This window comes from Nicotiana tabacum, chromosome 13, assembly GCF_000715075.1.
Source record: "Nicotiana tabacum cultivar K326 chromosome 13, ASM71507v2, whole genome shotgun sequence".
Classification (NCBI taxonomy): domain Eukaryota; kingdom Viridiplantae; phylum Streptophyta; class Magnoliopsida; order Solanales; family Solanaceae; genus Nicotiana; species Nicotiana tabacum.
The window spans coordinates 124215282-124235099 of NC_134092.1; the positions used below are offsets into that span (position 1 = coordinate 124215282).

The window sequence follows — 19818 nt, forward strand, 5'->3', positions numbered from 1 at the left end:
ATTTCTTTTATGAAGGCTTAACACATGGTTGAGAAGGGTTGTTTGGCTTATCTAGCCTATGTTCGAGATACTACTGTAGAAACTCCGACTATTAATTCAGTGCTTGTAGTTCGAGAGTTCTCTAATGTATTTCCTTTAGATCTTCCAGGCATGCCACCTGATCATGATATTGATTTATGTATTGATTTGGCTCCAGATACCCAACTTATATCTATCCCACTGTATCGCATGGCTCCGAATGAATTGAAAGAATTGAAAGAACAACTTGAGGAGTTGCTAGCCAAAGGGTTCGTCAGACCGAGTGTATCGCCTTGGGGTGCACCAGTGTTATTTGTGAAGAAGAAGGATGGAACGATGCGAATGTGTATTGATTATCGTCAATTAAACAAAGTCACTATTAAGAACAAGTACGCGTTGCCGCGTATTGGTGATCTATTTGACCAGTTGCAGGGTGCTAAGGTGCTCTTTAAGATCAACTTGAGGTCGGGGTATCATCAGTTGAAGATTCGGGATTCGGATGTTCCGAAGACTGCTTTCAGGACTAGATATGGTCATTATGAGTTCTGGTGATGTCTTTTGATTTAACTAACGCCCCGACAACATTTATGGATTTGATGAACAAGGTGTTCAGGCCATATTTTGATTCGTTTGTCATTGGCTTCATTGATGACATCTTGATCTACTCGCGCAGTAAGGAGGAGCACGAGCAGCATATGAGAATGGTGCTTCAGTCATTGTGGGAACAGAATCTATATGCTAAGTTCTCCAAATGTGAGTTCTGGCAAGAGTCTGTAGCATTTCTGGGGTATATTGTATCGGGCGAGGGTATTAAGGGTGATCCCAAAAAGATTGAGGTGGTTCAGAATTGGTATCGTCCCACTTCGGCGACTGAGATCATGAGTTTTCTGGGTTTAGCAGGTTATTATCATCGGTTCATGGAAGGATTTTCATCTATTGCAGTACCTTTGACCAAATTAACCAGAAGGGTGCTCCGTTTCGATGGTCCGATGATTGTGAGGCGAGCTTTCAGAAGCTCAAGACAGCATTGACTACAACACCAGTGTTAGTGTTGCCTTCCGGTTCGGGGATGTATACAATGTATTGTGATGCTTCACGCATTGGCTTGGGTTGTGTATTGATGCAGGAAGAGCGAGTTATTGCATATGCTTCACGTCAGCTATAGCCTCACGAGAAAAATTATCTGGTACATGATTTGGAGTTAGCTGCGATTGTTCACGCTCTTAAGATTTGGAGGCATTATATTTATGGGGTGTTTTGTGAGGTTTACACTGATCATCGCAGTTTGCAGCATTTGTTCAAGTAGAGGGATCTAAATTTGAGGCAGCGCATATGGTTTGAGTTACTAAACGATTATGATATTACTATCTTGTATCATCCGGGCAAAGCAAACGTGGTTGCAGGCACCTTGAGTAGAAAGGCGGAGAGTATGTGTAGTTTAGCTTTCATTTCAGCAGAGGATAGGCCATTAGCTTTGGATATTCAATCCTTGGCTAACCGACTTGTGAGATTGGACATTTTAGAGCCCAGTCGAGTTCTTGCATGTGTTGTAGCCGAGTCTTCACTATTTGAACAGATCAAGGCTCGCCAGTATAATGATCCACACTTAATGGTTATTTGAGAAACGGTACTATGGGGTGGTGCCAAGGAAGTTATTATTGGAGCGAATGGTGTTCTGCGACTTCAGGACAGTCTATGTGTTCCTAATGTGGATGGACTGAGGAAAATGATCCAAGAGGAGGCACACAGTTCTCAGTATTCTATTCATCCAGGTTCTACGAAGATGTATCGTGACCTGATTGGTGGCGACGAATGAAAAAAGACATAGTTGAGTATGTAGCTTGTTGTTTAAATTGCCAGCAAGTTAAATATGAGCACCAGAGGCCAGGTGGCCTTCTTCAACATATTACTATGCCAGAGTGGAAATAGGAACGCATCACTATGGACTTTGTAGTTGGGTTGCCGTGGACCTTGCAGAAGTTTGATGCAGTTTGGGTCATTGTCGCCAGGTTGACCAAGTCGGCACACTTTATTCCTGTTGTGACTACGTATACTTCAAAGAGGTTGGCCCAGATTTATATTCAGGAGATAGTTCGATTACACGGTGTGCCAATTTCTATCATATCAGATAGAGGCCCTTAGTTTACTTCATATTTCTGGAGAGCAATACTTAGTGAATTGGGGACCCATGTAGAGCTCAGCATAGCCTTTCATCCGCAGACTGACGGGCAGTCAGAGCGGACAATTCAGATTTTGGAGGATATGCTCAGGGCATGTGTGATTGACTTTGGAGGTCAGTGGGATCGTTTCTTGCCTTTGGCCGAGTTTGCTTATAATAACAGTTACCAATCCAGCATCGAGATGGCTCCATTTGAGGTTTTATATGGTCGGCGATGTCGTTCGCCCATCGTATAGTTTGAGCCCGGTGAGGCTAAGTTGGATGGTACTGATTTGGTGAAGGATGCCTTGGAAAAGGTAAAGTTGATTCAGGAGCGACTTGGTACAGCACAGTCCAGACAAAAGATTTATGTAGATCAGAAAGCGCGTGATTTATCATTTATGATGGATGATAAAGTTCTCTTGAAGGTTTCGCCGATGAAGGGAATCATGAGATTCGGGAAGAAGAGCAAGTTGAGCCCAAGGTTTATAGGCCCATTTGAGGTGTTGAGACGAGTTGAGGAGGTTGCTTATGAGCTTGCATTGCCTCCCAGTCTATCGGGAGTTCATCCGGTTTTCCATGTATCTATGCTCCAGAAGTATTATGCCGACCTATCACATGTGTTAGACTTCAGCACAATTCAACTAGATAAAAGCTTGGGTTATGAAGAGGAGCCAGTTTCCATTGTTGATAAACAAGTTTGCCAGTTGAGGTCCAAGTGAATTTTTGCAGTAAAAGTCCAGTGGAGGGGCCAACCAGTCGAGGAAGCGACTTGGGAGGCTGAGGAAAACATACAGACCATATATCCACACTTATTCAGCACTCCAGGTACAATTCTAAACCCGTTTGAGGACGAACGTTTGTTTAAGAGGTGGAGAATGTAATGACCCAACCGGTAATTTTGACTTTTAGAACCCCGTTCCCCTACATAAAACTTCCCGAATGTGCTTTTAATAATTTATGACTTGCGGGGATGGTTGGTTAAGAATTTGGAAGTGATGGGGTTGAAATCGGAACAATTGGTTCCTTAGTTTGGCTTTAAAAGGCCAAGTTTAACTTCGGTCAACATTTTTAGAAAACGACCCCAGAATCAGGATTTGACGGTTCCAATATGTTTGTATGATTATTTCGGACTTGGGCATATGTTCAATTCGGGTTTTGGATAACCCGGGGCATTTTGGCGCTTAATTGTGAACTAACTAATTAAGGCTTAAGGTTCCTGAAATTTGATTTGGGGTAGGTTTTGGAGAAATTGAAGTCCGTTTGGAATTCCGAGTTTGGGAATAGCTCCGTATAGTGATTTAAGACTTGCACGCAAAATTTAGTGTCATTCTGAGTAGTATAAGTGTATTTCGGCGCGTTCGGAGTAAGTTTGAAGAATTTAAAATTTCTAAGTTGAATCAATTTGATTTGGGGTATGATTCTTAGATTTGATGTTGTTTTACACGTTCCGAAAGTTTGAGAGAGTCCGTTTTATGATTTCAAATCTGTTAATATGTTCGGGCGGGGCCCCGGGGGCCCCGAGTATTAACCGGACGAGGCTCGGATCAATTTTGGAATTTTGAAGAAGAGCTGAAGCTTCCAGCTTCTGGTATGATCGCACCTGCGCATGGGCAGCCGCATGTGCGAAGCTGAGGAGCAGGTCTACCACCGCAGGTGCAGAACTTTGGGCGCACCTGCGAACGCGCAGGTGCGAGAAAATGGTCTCAGATGCGAAGCTTGGCAGCGAGGGAAAACTCGCACCTGCGAGGGTTTTACGCAGGTGCGGAATCCTACTACTAGAACCTTGAGAACTCCTAAACCCCGTCCAAGCACTAAGTGCTCTTACTCCCGCAGTTTTTTTAGATGATTGAGAATCAAAAGAAGAAGGAGTTGGAATGTTTGGTCTAGCATGATCTAATGCAACTTGATAAGCATTATAAATAGTTTGAGCATTTATTCTAATTGAGGCTATTGCTTCCGTAAGTTTAGACAACTCCTCATCTTCAAGTGCTAAAACTTTATAAATAGTTTCATACCAAAATTGAGGACCTCTTAATTTCATACAAGGATTTAACAAAGCAGCAACACCATAAATAGGGGTAATAGGGAAAAAAGTATTTTTTAAACTTTTGTCTCATAGAATCAATAACAAGTTTATAAATTTTTCCACCCTCTGAAAATTGAGCAAATAAATTTGCAAGTTCTGTAATATAAACTAAACAGTGAGAAATAGTAGGATAATATTGTCCAGAAAATTCATTTGTAGCAATATGAAACTTTTCTAAAAAATCTACAAGCATTTTAACATTAGCCCAATCCGCATTTGTAAGGTGCTCATCATCATAACTTACATGAGCATTAAACGTTGAGTTTATGGGATGTGATGACCCAATATGTCATCTTTAAATTTAATAATTAATTCTGTATTTTAAGACCTCGAAAAACACTATTTATCATTCCTCGACTTGCGTGCACAGCCCGTAAAATTTTTTGGAAAGTTTTTATGTGAAAAATGGATTAAAATGTGAATTAGAGCTTTAAAACTCAACTAAGTTGACTTTGGTCAATATTTTGAGCCAACGGACTCGGATCAGTATTTTGATAGTTCCGATAGGTTTGTATCCTGATTTGGGACTTGGGCGTATGCCCGAAATCAAATTTCGAGGTCCCTAGCCCGAGATATGGAATTTTGATGAAAAATTTAAAGTTTAAGTTCAAATAGTGATCGGATATCGAATTATATGCAAACGACACCGGAATATAATTTTGATGATTCCAACAGCTCCGTATGGTGATTTTGGACTTAGGAGCATGTTCGGAATTTTATTTGAAAGTCCGTAGTTAAATTAGACTTGAAATGGCTAAAAATAAGAATTTAAGTTTTGAAGTTTAACCGGAGAGTTGACTTTTTGATACCGGAGTCGGAATACAGTTTTGAAAGTTTTCATAGCTCCGTTATGTCATTTATGTCTTGTGTGCAAAATTTGAGGTCATTCAGAGTTGATTTAATAGGTTTCGACATCGAATGTAGAAGTTCGAAATTTTAAGTTTCATTAAGCTTGAATTGGAGCATAATTTGTGGTTTTAGCGACGTTTTATGTGATTTAAGATTTCAAATAAGTTCGTATGATGTTTTAGGACTTGTTGGTATATTTGGTTGAGGTCCCGAGGTCCTCAGGTGAGTTTCGGATGGTTAACGGATAAAAAATTGGACTTAAAACAGCTGCTGCAATTTTTCCTTTATGCTGGAAATTCTGGCTCAAGATCGAGCCCAAGATCGAGGCCCAAGATCGAGACCCAAGATCGAAGCCACGATCGAGGCCGAGGATCGAGGCCATGATCGAGGGCTGCCTAGGCAGAATTATAAAAGAGGGCATTCGTCCCATTCGCCGTTTTTAACAAATTTGAGCTTAAGCTTTAACGACCCAGCCGGTCGTTTTGAGAATTTAAGTCCCGTCTAGTGGCATAAGGCCCTGAGTAGCTTCATATTATGTGTATTGACTTGCGTGCATGGTTGAATTCGGTTACCGGATGTCTCAGAATGATTTGGGACACTTAGTCCCTAAAACGGAAGCTTAAATCTTAGGATTTTGACCGTAGTCGGAACTATGTGAAGACGACTCCCGAATGGAGTCCCATCAGTTCCATTAGATCTATTGGGTGATTTTGGACTTAGGAGCGTGTCCGGACTGTAAATCCGAGGTCTGTAGTTGATTTTGGCTTGAAATGGCGAAAGTCGAATTTTTGGAGATTTCGACCGGAAGTGGACTTTTTGATATCAGGGTCGGAATACGATTCCAAGAGTTGGAACAACTCCGTTATGTTATTTGGGACTTGCCTGCAAAATTTGACGTCATTCCGGGTTAATTTGATAGGTTTCGGCACGGGTTTTAGAAGTTGAAAGATTTGAAATTTATAAGTTCGATTCATGGTGTGATGCGTAGTTTCATCGTTAGTTTATGTGATTTGAGGGCTCGACTAAGTTCGTATGGTGTTTTAGGATTGGTTGGTATGTTTGGTTGAGGTCCCGAGGGCCTCGGGTTAGTTTCGGGTGCTTAACGGATTAAAAGTTTGATTTGTGTTACTGCTAAGTCTTCAGGCTTATGGTATTTTCGCACCTGCGGTGAAGAGACCGTAGGTGCGAGAGCGCACGTACGGAGAGGCAAGCGTAGAAGCGGAAAAATGGAGGAGTGCCAGGGGTCGCAGGTGCGAGGAAAATTCCGCATCTGCGATGCCCGCATATGCGAAGATTGAGGCGCATGTGCGAGAAGAGCTGGACTTGACAGTCTCCGCAGGTGGGGAGAAATTGTGCGCATCAGCGGCTCCGCAGAAGCGGATTTTGGCGCACAGAAGCGAGAGGAAGCGCAGGTGCAGTTGGACATGCGCACCTGCGGTCGCGCCGATGCGGCTAATTATGCACAGGCGCGGTCACGCCTGGGCAGAAAAGAGAAATTCGAGGGTTTGGTTTCATTCTTCGTTTTTGGACTTGAGAGCTCGGAATTTGGCAATTTTTCATGGGATTTTCAGAGGAAGCTTTGGGGTAATGATTCCTAACTCATTTTTTTTTTTGTATTGCATTAATCTATAGTTGTTTTCTCCATTTAGTTTCGGATTTTTGGGGTTGAAATTGGGAAAAATTGGAAGAACTTCTTCAATAAAGATTTCAAGTTTTGAATAGGAATTTATAGTCGGATTTGAGTAATTCTTATATGGATGGACTCGTGAGTGAATGGGTGTTCATGTTTTGTGATTTTAACCCGATTCCGAGAAGTGGGCCCGGGTCGACTTTTTAGGGCGATTTTCGGAATTTTTATTAAATATTGGTTAGATAAGTCTATTATTGTTGTATTCATGTTATGCAATTATGTTTGGCTAGATTTGGGCCATTCGGAGTTGGATAATTGAGGAAAGGGCATTCTTACGGACTGTTTGAGCTTGGTTCGAGGTGAGTATCTTGCCTAACCTTGGGGGGGGGGGGGAGGGATTTTCCCCTTAGGATTTGAGTCTTCTATGTTGATTGTAGCCCGTGTGCACGAGGTGACGAGTGCGTGCACGGACTTAATTGTGGAAAGTTGGCCTTTTAGGATTCTTAGGTCCTTATATTCACTGAGTATGAAGTTGTTCTTGATATGATTAAGTTCCTATTACTAGTTTCGCCTCTACATACTTTAATTAAAATTAATTGCTTTCAGGATTCACTCTTATTGCCTATTTGACTCTTATTTGACTTAAATGAAGATTTTACCTCCTCTATTGTCATGCTATCTTTTCATAACTGCTTATTTTTATTTGAAATTATTATTGTATCATATTATAATTTGTTCAGTTTTAATTAAGGTTATGATTATCTTTCCGCTGCTTATCCTTAATTTAATTATTGAAAATCCTTAGTAATTTCTCAACCTTAAAAGAAGTTTTAGATATCATATGTCTTAGTCGACTTGTTTTATTTGGAATTATTTGACTCGTGTTAGTTTCCCTGTTGTTGAAATGTATATTGTGGGATCGTTGATACACATTAGTTTCCCCTTTGTTGAGTTGTTCTCTTTACGCCTATCATTGTTTACTGTGGTTGTTCCTTGTGATTTGGTCCCATATTTTTTCTGTGATTTAAAAGTTCTTGAGTTGATTTACTTGTCGTACTTTATATTATTGCCATTGCTGTTGTTGTATTTGTTGTGGTAATGCACGAGGTTTCTGCCGTGCGGTTGTTATTTTTGTGATGCACGAGGTTTCTGCCGTGCGGTTGTTGTTATGGGGTTGCACGAGGTTTCTGCCGTGCTATTATTACTATTGATATTTGCACATGCGGCGTGACAAGGTGGGATATATATATATATATATATATATATATATATATATATATATATATATATATATATATATATATATATATATATGTGTGTGTGTGTGTGTGCATGTGGCGAGACAAGGTGGGAACATTGTTATGCACGTGTGGCGAGATAAGGCGGGCAATTATGTTACTATTGCACATGTGGCGAGACAAGGTGTGCTGTGTCAGGGATTGATTTGTGATGATTTATGGCCTGGGGGCATTCTTATTGTTGATATTTGTGTGGTGGTATACGTACCTGTGTGAGCTTTATCGTGTGAAAGCTGTGAGAAAATATTCTACGTGTTGTCCGTTCTTCTTCTTCCTTATGCTTATTTGCTGGTATGGACTATGTTAGGATACTTGCACAATCATACACGTAGTTAAGCACTCTTATCGGATAAGAGGTGTTCTTGATATTGTTGAGCGTAGATTCTCACCCTTGTTTACTTGTCTTCTATGTGAGAATGTCTTTATTGGCACGTGAGTCGTCAGTGTGGTTATGAGGTGTTATGAAGGCACATGATGCCAAGTGTTAGGGTTCAGGTATTGAGACCCATGAGTTGTGAATTGTCCGAGGTTCGGTACCTCGTGGAATTGTTGACTAAAACCTGATGTAAAAGCGGTTGTAATTACTGAGTTATTACTTGTCCTTGCTGTATTCGTGATTCCGGATTTAGGTTGTGTTCCATTCACTTTGTCTGTGTCATTTCCATGATATTCTGCTGATACTTGTTGTTTCTTGCTTTAATGCCATTATTGTATTGTGAGCCATATTGCATAGTCTTTATGTAGACATCATACTTATGTTATTCATGTACTTATATCTGTTCGGTTTATTAGACCAGTGAGTGTCTTGACTGTTTCTCGTTACTACTCCACCGAGGTTAGTCTTGATACTTACTGAGCACCGCTGTGATGTTCATGCTACTCTTCTGCACATTTTTGTGCAGATCCAGGTACTTGTTCGTTAGGTAGCTGTGTGGATTGTTGCTGTGGAGACTCAAGGTAAACCTGCTGCAACTTTCGCAGGCTTCAGAGTCACCTTCCAGTTTTCGTTTTGCACTGTTTATTCTTATTTCTGGATAGTTGTATTTAGAAGTTTTCTAGAAAATACTCTGTAGAGCTTATGACTTGTACTACCGGTTTTGGGAATTTTAAGAGATTCTATTTAAATAATGTTGTTGTTTTAATTATTGTTAGGCTTACCTAGCCCCTAAGACTATGTGCCATCACGATACCCAACATAGAGAAAATTGGGTCGTGACATAAGCAGAGGTAATTTTTGATAGATTTTCGAGGAAAAGACAATGGGGTAAGTGATTCTAACTTGCATTTGGTCTATAAATACATATATATCACTGTTCTCATCATAGAAATGAATTTTTGAGATTTTGGTATTGATTCAGAGTCGGATTTGAGTGAAATTGGTATGGTTGGACTCGTAATTGAATGAGTTGTCGGATTTCGTAACTTTTTTTGGATTCCGAGACATGGGCCCCATAGACGAATGTTTAATTAATTTCGGGATTTTTATTGAAAATATAGTATTTTCTTATAGAATTGATTCCTATAAATTTTAATGATTGTATCGAATTATTTTTGTTTAGATTCGAGCCAATCAAAGTTGGATAATCGAGGAAAGGGCCTTCTAGTGGATTAAATTGGAGCAAATTGAGGTAGGTCTCTTGTCTAATCTTGTGAGGGGGAAATTACCCCATAGGTGATTAAATTAAATAATTATTGCTAATTGTGGGGGCTATGTACGCACGAGGTGACGAGAGTCCGTGCGTAGCTACTATTAAATACTAAAGTTCGGGTAGTTTAGGACTCAAAAGCATGAATTACTTGTGTAAATTATTGTCTTTACTTAATTAAATTATTTGACATATATATATATATATATAAGATAACTTTTACATTCTTTTCCTATATATCTTGTCTCTATTACTATATTGTTCTATTTTTTTCTCATTTTTTAATACGTTATCAGTACGAATTGCTCAAATCATTGTTTCTTTGCCTGCTCCACAGGGCTCTAATTTCATTCTCATCTTTTGAAGTTGAGTCTTTTTCATCCGGTATGTATTTACACTTTTATTTTTAGCAACATTTTAATATATATAAGCTATACGGTAGAAGGCTATTAACTTTGATTTTGTGCCAGTTTCAATTTTGAATGTATGTTCCACTAATTTCTATCTGATCCTAGTTTAGTCTTTGGTAAAGATAAAGTATAGAATCATCTGTTAAATATTTAATGTAAAGAATTAGCATATCAATTAGAATAGAGATGATGTTTTCTCTCTCCGTGTAACCATGACTATATATACTATTGAATTAATACATGTTTCTTCATTTTCTATTTCAAAAATTTTATTTTATTTTGTAAAACTTGCACATGGGTGAGGATATTTATCGTATTAGTTTACCTTACAATATTTTATATTTTAATAAACTAAGTAATCGACATAAATGATGCTTTATTAATTAAGATTATTGAGGTTAGTAATTATACAATTGCAATTAGTATACATAATATAATTAAAGATTATGCATTAATTTACTATGATACATAATGAAGTAACAACACATGTTCTCTTAATTTTATGATTTAGTATACTGACCTATAACTATAAATGGTATGCATTGATTACCAAAAATAAATAAATAAATAAATGATATGCATTGATAATAATTCTTAGCATTCTAATTCACTTATTTTCTATGATAGTTTTTATTATGTCGAATTTATCAAAGTTTGAATTTGTGGCACTTGACATCTCTGGGAGTAACTATTTGCCATGGGTACTTGATGCTAAAGGTCTTGGTGACACTATTAAAGAAGGAAATGAAGCATCAAGTCAGGATAAGGCGAAATTCATGATTTTCCTTCACCATCATCTCGATGAAGGGTTAAAAAGTGAATATTTAACCTTGAAAGATCCATTTCAACTATGGACTGGTTTGAAAGAGGGATATGACTACCTAAAGGCCACGGTATTGCCAAGAGCTCGTCGTGAGTGGATGCACTTACGGCTACAAGAATATAAGATCATATGTGAATATAATTCTGCTGTATATAGAATAATTGCCCAACTAAAATTATGTGGGGAACCTATGAATGATGAGGACATGTTGGAAAAGACTCTTTCCACTTTTCATGCTTTAAATATGGTGTTACAGCAACAATACCGTGAAAAGGGCTTTAAGAAATATTCTGAGTTAATTTTATGCCTTTTGGTGGCTGAACAACATAATGTCCTTTTAATGAAAAATCATTAAGCCCGCTCACTGGTGTCACGACCCAAAATCCCACCACAGGCGTTGTAATGACCCAACCGATCATTTTGACTTTTAGAATCCCGTTCTCCTAAATAAAACTCCTCATATGTGCTTTTATAAATTTATGACTTGCGGGGATGGTTGGTTCGGGATTTGAAAGTGTTCGGGTTGAAATCGGAACACTTGGTTCCTTAAGTTGGCCTTAAAATGCTAAGTTTACCTTCGGTCAACATTTTGAAAAAATGACACCAGAATAGAATTTTGATGATTCCAACAGCTCCGTATGGTGATTTTGGACTTAGGAGCGTGTTTGAAATATTATTTGGAAGTCCGTAGTTAAATTAGGTTTGAAATTGCTAAAATAGCAATTTAAGTTTGGAAGTTTGACCAGGGAGTTGACTTTTTGATACCGGAGTCGGAATCCAGTTCTGACAATTTTCATAACTTTGTTAGCTCATTTATGACTTGCGTCTAAAATTTGAGGTCAATCGGACTTGATTTTGTAGGTTCCGGCTTCGTTTGTAGAAATTGAAAGTTCCAAAGTTTATTAGGCTTGAATCTATGTGTTATTCATGTTTTTAGTGTTGTTGGATTTGATTTGAGGACTCGACTATGTTCGAATGATGTATTAGGACTTGTTGGTGTATTTGGTTGAGGTCCCGAGGGGCTCGAGTGAATTTCGGATGCTTAACGGATCATTTTTGGACTTGGCTTGATATCTGAAGTTCTGGTTTATGCAGGTTCTGGTTTCCTTCTACGCGATCGCGTGAGAAGGTATGCGATCGCGTAGGGTTAGTTGGGCAGCTAAAATTTTATGCTATGCGATCACGTAGGTTTGACAAGCAGTGCTATGCGAACGCGTGGCTAAGACCGCGTTTGCGAAGAGGAAGCAAGGTAGAAGCTGGGCCACGCGCTTAATGCTTCGCGATCGCTTGAGAAGGCTCGCAATCGTGTAGGCTTGCGGAGACTGTGCTTCGCGATCGCGTGGGATTATCCGCGATCGCATATAGTTATTTTTGGCAATAAAAACTTGTGCTTCGCGATCACGTGAGTTGGTCCTCTATCGCGTAGAAGAAATCACTCGGCAGTATGTTTAAGTTCTTAAAATGGGACTTCGTCCCATTTTCTATTTTTAACGATTTGGTGCTCGGATTGAGGTGAGTTTTGGGAGATTTTCAGAGAAAACATCGGGGTAAGTGTTCTTAACTCAATCTTGGTTAGATTACCCGAATCCATCACTATTTTTAACAATTAATTGGTGATTTAAGTTGGAAAAGTTTGAAAATCCTCTTGGATAGATTTGAGGGTCGAATTGTTATTAGAATTTGGTCATTTTGGTATGGTTAGACTCATGGTTGAATGGACGTTCATATTTCGTAACTTTCACCACGAGCAATTTTTGAGTTAATTTCGAATTTTATTGAAAAAAATATAGTATTTTCTTATGGAATTGATTCTATAATTTTTGTTGATTGTATCGAATTAATTATGACTAGATACGAGTCGATCAGAGTCGGAAAGTCGAGGAAAAGGCATACTACTTGATTAAATTGGAGCAAGTCGAGGTAAGTGACTTGTCTAACCTTGTGTGGGGAAAATTTCTCCTAGAATTGGTATTGATGTGATAATTATAATGTGATGAAAGTCGTGTACACGAGGTGACGAGTGTGTACACGGGCTAAATGTGAAAGATTATATTTTTAAATTGTGTAGATCACTGTTGCATATTAATTAAATTATTAAATCTTGTGATATTCTCCATCATTGATCTGATTTATATACTTTAAATTTGCTTGACCTTCTCCTGCTAATTATTTTTACCTGTAAGCTGAAACTCGATTTCTTTTATTCAGTGTATTAATTAAAGGTGGAATTTCTTTAATTTCAAATATTATAAAAAATGAAGTATTTCGCAATTAAAAATTTGATATTTAAAACAAGATAGTAAATTTGTGAATTATTATATTTGGTGAATATTTTGTGAGATTTTCGTACTAATTGTGATGGAGCCGTGTGCTCTTTATTATGAAAAAATATTGTTGTTGATTTATTTTGGTAAATTGAAATATTTGGGCACTTGAGGTGCAAATTGTGATATTGATACGCCGGTGGTATAAGGCTTGGGTGTTGAAACGCATGCGGTGAGATAAGGGTGGCTTGAAACGCGTGGCTAGTAGGAAAAACTACTAGAAGACATGTGGTGTGATAAGGATGGCTAAAACGCGGGATGCTATTTCGGGAAAAAAATATTTTCTTTAAAATAAATTGTGAAGACTCCCGCTGTGATATAAGAAAATGAGATATTGTGAATTTATTTATGATTTGGGATTACGAGGCGGTACCTCGGGAGTACCCTTGTTGATATTGTATGGCCGCAGTTGCCTTTGATTTTTGTTGTGATTTTCTTCAAAGTTGAAAAGAATTCTGTTTTGTTTTCACGAGGTATTAATTGCCATTATTTGGTGTAATTAAATGATGACATACTAGTTGATTCATTTCCATTGTCATTTTATCTTATTATATTGTTAAATATTTTACCATGCCATTATTTATTTTCCAGTAGGGCCTGACCTAACCTCGTCACTACTCTATAGAGGTTAGGCTTGGCACTTACTGGGTACCGCTATGGTGTACTCTTACTATGCTTCTACACATCTTTTTGTGCAGATCCAGGTACATCTTACCAGCCCAAACATCAGTGAGTTACCTGTGCACGGAGACTTCGAGGTATATCTGCCAGCGTCCGCAGACTCCGGACTCCCCTTCTATCATTAATATGTTGCTTTCTTATTTTTCGTTAGACCTTGATCTATATTGAGGATAAATTCTTAGAAGCCTGTGACTTATTTCTACCGGATTTTGGGAATTATAATTGTTTGAATTTTAGTTTATTTATTTCAGATATCTATTATTATTCCGCATTGATAGGCTTACCTAGTCTTAGCGACCAGGTGCCATCACGACCTCCTACGGAGGGAATTTGGGGTCGTGACAGGCGTCGTGATGGCACCTAGTCTCTAAGACTAGGTAAGCCGATTTCTATTACATTTCGAACCCATGTTTTTAAATAGAATCTGAATTAAATAGATAATCAAAACCAACAACGTAACAAATATGAAAATAATAACCTCCCAAGACTGGTAGTACTGAGTCACGAACTCTAACTGAATACATGAAATGATCTCAAGGATCGAATACTCAATATTGTTTGACTAATAATTAACAGAACAATAAAATGAAAAGACTTTAAGGGACTGCGACGACCAAGCAGCTCTACCTTGAATCCTTGCGATCACAATTAAACTCTGTCCGAGTCCAATAGTTCCAATACCTGGCTCTGCACAAAAATATGCAAAAGTGTAGTATGAGTAAACCACGATCGGTACCCAGTAAGTATCAAGACTAACCTCAGTAGAGTAGAGACGATGTACAGTCAAGTCACTCACTAGTCTAATAGCTTGTGCAATAAGATTTACAAAATAATAGGAAACAAATAACAATATGTGCAACAAGAACATCATTAATAACACTCAACAATTTATAAATATAAGTACACCCAATTAAATCAATTATTCAAATAAATATCTTTCACATATAATTCTTCCGAATAAATCTCTTTCAAATATAATTCCTTCAAAAAAAATATCTTTCAAATATACCTCCTTTAAATAAATCTCTCTCAAATATAATTTCTTCAAATAAACACCTTTCGAATGTAATTCTTTCAAATAAATCTTTTTGAGTAAATATTCTTCCAAATAAATATTTTGAATATAATTCTTTCAATTAAAAAGTCACCATGTGACACTTTATTTCATAATCATACAACTACGGGTCTCAGTATATTTTCATATTTTTCATAAACACGGGTCTCAGCCCACTTTCATATTTTCACGGCACTTCGTGCTTATAATTAAATCATCATATTTCTCTGGCACCTCGTGCCCTCATTTCATATCATAACAGCACAGACAATTCACTGAAAATATCATCATTATTTACTCACGACACCTCGTGCCCACATTTCATATCATAATCCACTTGGCAATGGCCACAGACCCCAATTTCAACATAAATTAAACTATTACCAATTTACCAACAACAAGACCAATTGCACAAGATATAAAAATAAATACAATAAAAATCACAACATCACATAAAAATTTCCAACGCAACAACCCCACATCATCACATATCATCCCTGACAATAGCCACCCTTATCTCTCCTATGGCCACCCTTATCACTCCTATAATAGCCTCCCGTATCCCTCCGCCCTGACAATATCAATAGCCACCCTTATCGCTCCTATAACCACCTTTATCGCTCTGCCCAGACAATATCCTAATACACATAACAACAGTGAAATGCCTCCCTTATGCCCACATAATATCAACAGTGAGATGCCACCCTTATATCCTCAAAATGATAACTCAATTAACACAACAATTTACACGGAATATTATCACGGCAACGTAACAAAAATTAATTCATATCACAATTTTCCCAAATGGCCACAACCAATTCCAAGGATATAACAAAATCAATTAATTTCACAACAAATAGCCCAAGGCTCCACACAATGTATATAAAACCTCAAAAATAATCAACAAAGATAGAAAAATAATCAACATAGGGCACACCTTCATTAATTCAAATTTAGATAATTATATTAATACTTCTTCTTAATCTTGCTTAATTAATTATTTGCATAGGGAGAATTCATAATGAAATCAAATTCCAAGAAATATCAAACCATAAGTGGTACAAATGTTAACACCAGAACTTGCTTGCACCAACCTTCATTCAATCGATCATATCTTTATGTACAAATGTGCAAATCATGAATGGTTAAACTTTATGGAAACTAGAATCAAAAGACTACAGCTTTTATGTTTTGATAATTTTCTGATTCATTATGTATTGTGAGATATAAGCTTCCAAAGTCGGCTCCACGCATCACAAATTTCTGGCAAACTTTCTGGCGAAATTGCTCTACCAGCCTTCATTAAATCCATCATAACTTTCTGTAAAGTGTCTAAATAATGAATGGTTTAACTTTATGGAAACTAGAATTAAAGAGCTACAACTTTGACATTTTAAAAACTTTCAGATTCCTTATAGATTGTGAGATATAAGCTTCCAAAGTTGGCTCCACGCACCAGAAATTTCTGGCGAACAGCTTTGCAACAGAAATTTCCATCAACCCTCTTTGTCCGGAATCCATTCCGTTTACCTTCTGAAATCCACCCGAGACCCTCGGGACCTTAACCAATTATACCAACATGTCCCAAAATACAATACGAACTTAGTCGAGGCTTCATACCACGTCAAACAACACCAAAATTATGAATCGCGCATCGAATCGAATTATGAGTTTTCAAATCTTCCAACATATATATTTTGCGCCGAAACGTATCAAATCAATCCGGGATGACTTCAAATTTTGCAGACAAGTCGTAATTGACATAACAAAGCTATTCCAATTACTGGACCCATTATCAAAAAAGTCAACCCCCGGTCAAACCTCCCAAAAATTCATCTTTCGCCATTTCAAGTCTAATTCCACTACAAACCTCCAAATAATATTTCGGACACGCTCCTAAGTCCATAATCACCATACGGAGCTATTGACAATATCAAAATTTTATTCTGGAGTTGTTTGCTAAAAAGTCAACTCTCCGGTTGACTCTTTCCATTTAAGCTTCTAAATAAGGATTGTTCTTTTAATTTAATTCCGAATCTTCAGTAAATCAAACTCGACCACACCAGCAAGTCATAATACATATTGCGAAGATGCTTGAGATCTTAAGTCACTAAACGGGGCATTAATTCTTAAAACGACAAGTCGGGTCATTACATTCTCCACCTCTTAAACAAACGTTCGTCCTCGAACGTGCTAAGAATTATTCTGAGGTTACCAAATTGACGATTTTACTTTTACACATATACTCATGGTTGATCCCACATTACCATATTTGAGATAAGCCCGACAACACCATATCAATTGAGATTATTTCTTTTATCCATATTTGTAAACTTTAAGACCAATTTCATCCACTCCAAACATTCTCAAAAGGCCTGATTTTCACAACAACGCACGATATTAGTCTCAACTGGCTATAGCAACGCGTGCCTACGCACACATCAATTTTCTTGATAGTGCTGAAGTACTTCAAAGTTTTTTTGGGGGTGTCACATTCTCCCTTGCTTAGGATCATTCGCCCTCAAACACATAACATAACTTATCCCTTCTTTTGCACGTCTCAATCCCCCAAATTCTTACTAACTCTCAAATGTTTCAGAAATTTCGGCAGAGTCTCCCCTGTAATTGGGCCTATCCACCTGCCAGAGTAAAACCAAAACAACTCCTAACAACACATCCACAACCCAACAAAGCACCGGAATGTATATATCAATAACACTAATCTAGACATTACAAGTACGATATTATATATATATATAACACAAAATTCTCAGTATTACAAGTACTGTATTATCATAATGATATCCGTACATGAAGCACATCATATGTATGCCCATCACCACATCTCTGGTCTTAATAGTTGTTCATAATCGATTACAACATCGCTCATTTAACTTCATATTAACAAAAACCCCGTTTCGATTTTTTCACAACAAAGATAGCAAAATGTGAGGCATGAAGACCTCATAACTATTTACCCGACTTAACGAGTCACTTTTAATGCCACCTAGGCACTCACCTCGTAGGCTAAAACTCAATAATTACAACATAATTATGGAACGGAAATACATAAAAGAATTATCACATAAGCCTATCAGGTATAGCTCCCTATTAGTACTATAGTACAAATTAAACTTCTCAAGGTAGAAATTAAACTCATAAATATTTCACCACAAGGACCTCATCCTTATATAACTTCCACCGCGGCTCGTAGCCCGGTTTAAATATTTCACATCATATAAAAATGCGAGGATCTCGTCCTGAACACCGAATCAGAAGTATTTTGCACATTGTGCCAACTGAAATTTCAATTTCCTTTCTTTCTTCTTTTCAATAAATTTCTTAACATTTTTCATAACACATAATGAATCCTCATACTGGCAGGGCATAAAATCCATAAAATTGGAATCAATTATTCCGAAACACATCAAACCCACTATAATGAATAATAAAAATTTACTTTTGGACTTATAGCCCTCAATGGTGCACAAAAGTAAAAATGATAGACACGGGCTCACATCTTCAAATCTCCCAATAGGGATAAACATACAAGTGGGTCATAAAATTACGAAGCTCACCCATAAGTGGAGCATAATAGGAGGACTCACCTCAATATTCATAACCGAATCAAATTAAGGGAAAATATCCTTTTATAACAAATTGGGATCGTACCTGTAACGACACCATCTGGTGTATCGGCCTTAGCCAAATCATAGCGATTATATCAACGGGTAGGATCTCCACCTCTTAGGCGCCCTCTACCTGCCTGTCCTCCACCCCTAACTGGTTGTGCCCGTGGAGTATTAGCAGCACTGGGGCCCATATATTTGCCACCACTGATACGCTGCGCCTGATAGTTGAAATATAGTAAAGGCAACTCCGCTCACTTCCACAATACCCATGGTGCGGAGAATACAATGATAATTTTCTAGAAGTTTTTGGGCATCCTCTGTAGTTGTGCCACTGAAAGTAGGTGGACTATACCTCTTAAACCTCTCAAGTCTCTTTTATTCTTCTTCTAATGCATCTGACCTGACCTTAGGCCGAATCGGAATAACAGGTTGTACCGGTATTACGCCCGGAACCTGACCAACGTGAACCTGCTGCTCTGGAGTTGTGGTAGGAGTCTCAACTACTCCCCTAATCTGCGAAATATTTGGTGCAACAGAGATCAATCCTGCCTGAGTTAATGTACCAAACATACTCAGGAACTGTGCTAAAGTCACCTGAAGTCCGGGGGTAACAATAGGTGCTTCTGGTACCTGTCCCACAGCTGGAACTACTAGTGGCTCCTTAACTGCTGTTCTGACAGGTGCTCTAGTCGCGGCACGTGCCCTTCCTCTACCTCGGCCTCTACCTCGGCCTCGGCCTCTTGCGGCCCTAGCAGTATGCGCGGGTATCGGCTCCGCTTACCCGGTAGCACGTGTCCTCACCATCTGTCAGAGAATAGAGATACAAAGGTTCAAATTTCAAATCCAACAAATTCCGCACGACAAGAATGAAAGAAGTGGAAATTTCCTAACAATTCTGTAGCCTCTCGAAGATAAGTACAGACGTCTCCGTACCGATCCGCAAGACTCTACTAGACTCGTTCGTGACTTGTAGAACCTATGAACCTAGAGCTCTGATACCAACTTGTCACGACCCAAAATCCCACCACAAGCGTCGTGATGGCACCGAGTCTCTAAGACTAGGTAAGCCGATTTTCATTACATTTCGAAGTCATTTTTTAATAGAATCTGAACTAAATAGATAATCAAACCCAATAGCAGAACAAATATGAATATAACAACCTCCCAAGACTGGTAGTACTGAGTCACAAACTTTAACTGAGTACA

General features: G+C 38.2%; 1 protein-coding gene across 1 annotated transcript; it reads left to right on the forward strand.

Annotated features, from left to right (window-relative positions):
• Window positions 1–10733: 10733 nt before the first annotated feature.
• On the forward strand, window positions 10734–11276 carry LOC107767425 (uncharacterized). Its single transcript, XM_016586435.2, has one exon. It carries the CDS (start codon window positions 10734–10736, stop codon window positions 11274–11276), a length of 543 nt encoding a protein of 180 aa, XP_016441921.2.
• The last annotated feature ends 8542 nt before the right edge of the window (window positions 11277–19818 follow it).

What these genes read in the sequence shown, in the direction of transcription:
- LOC107767425 (XM_016586435.2), top strand. Translation starts at nt 10,734, where the DNA reads ATGTCGAATTTATCAAAGTTTGAATTTGTGGCACTTGACATCTCTGGG.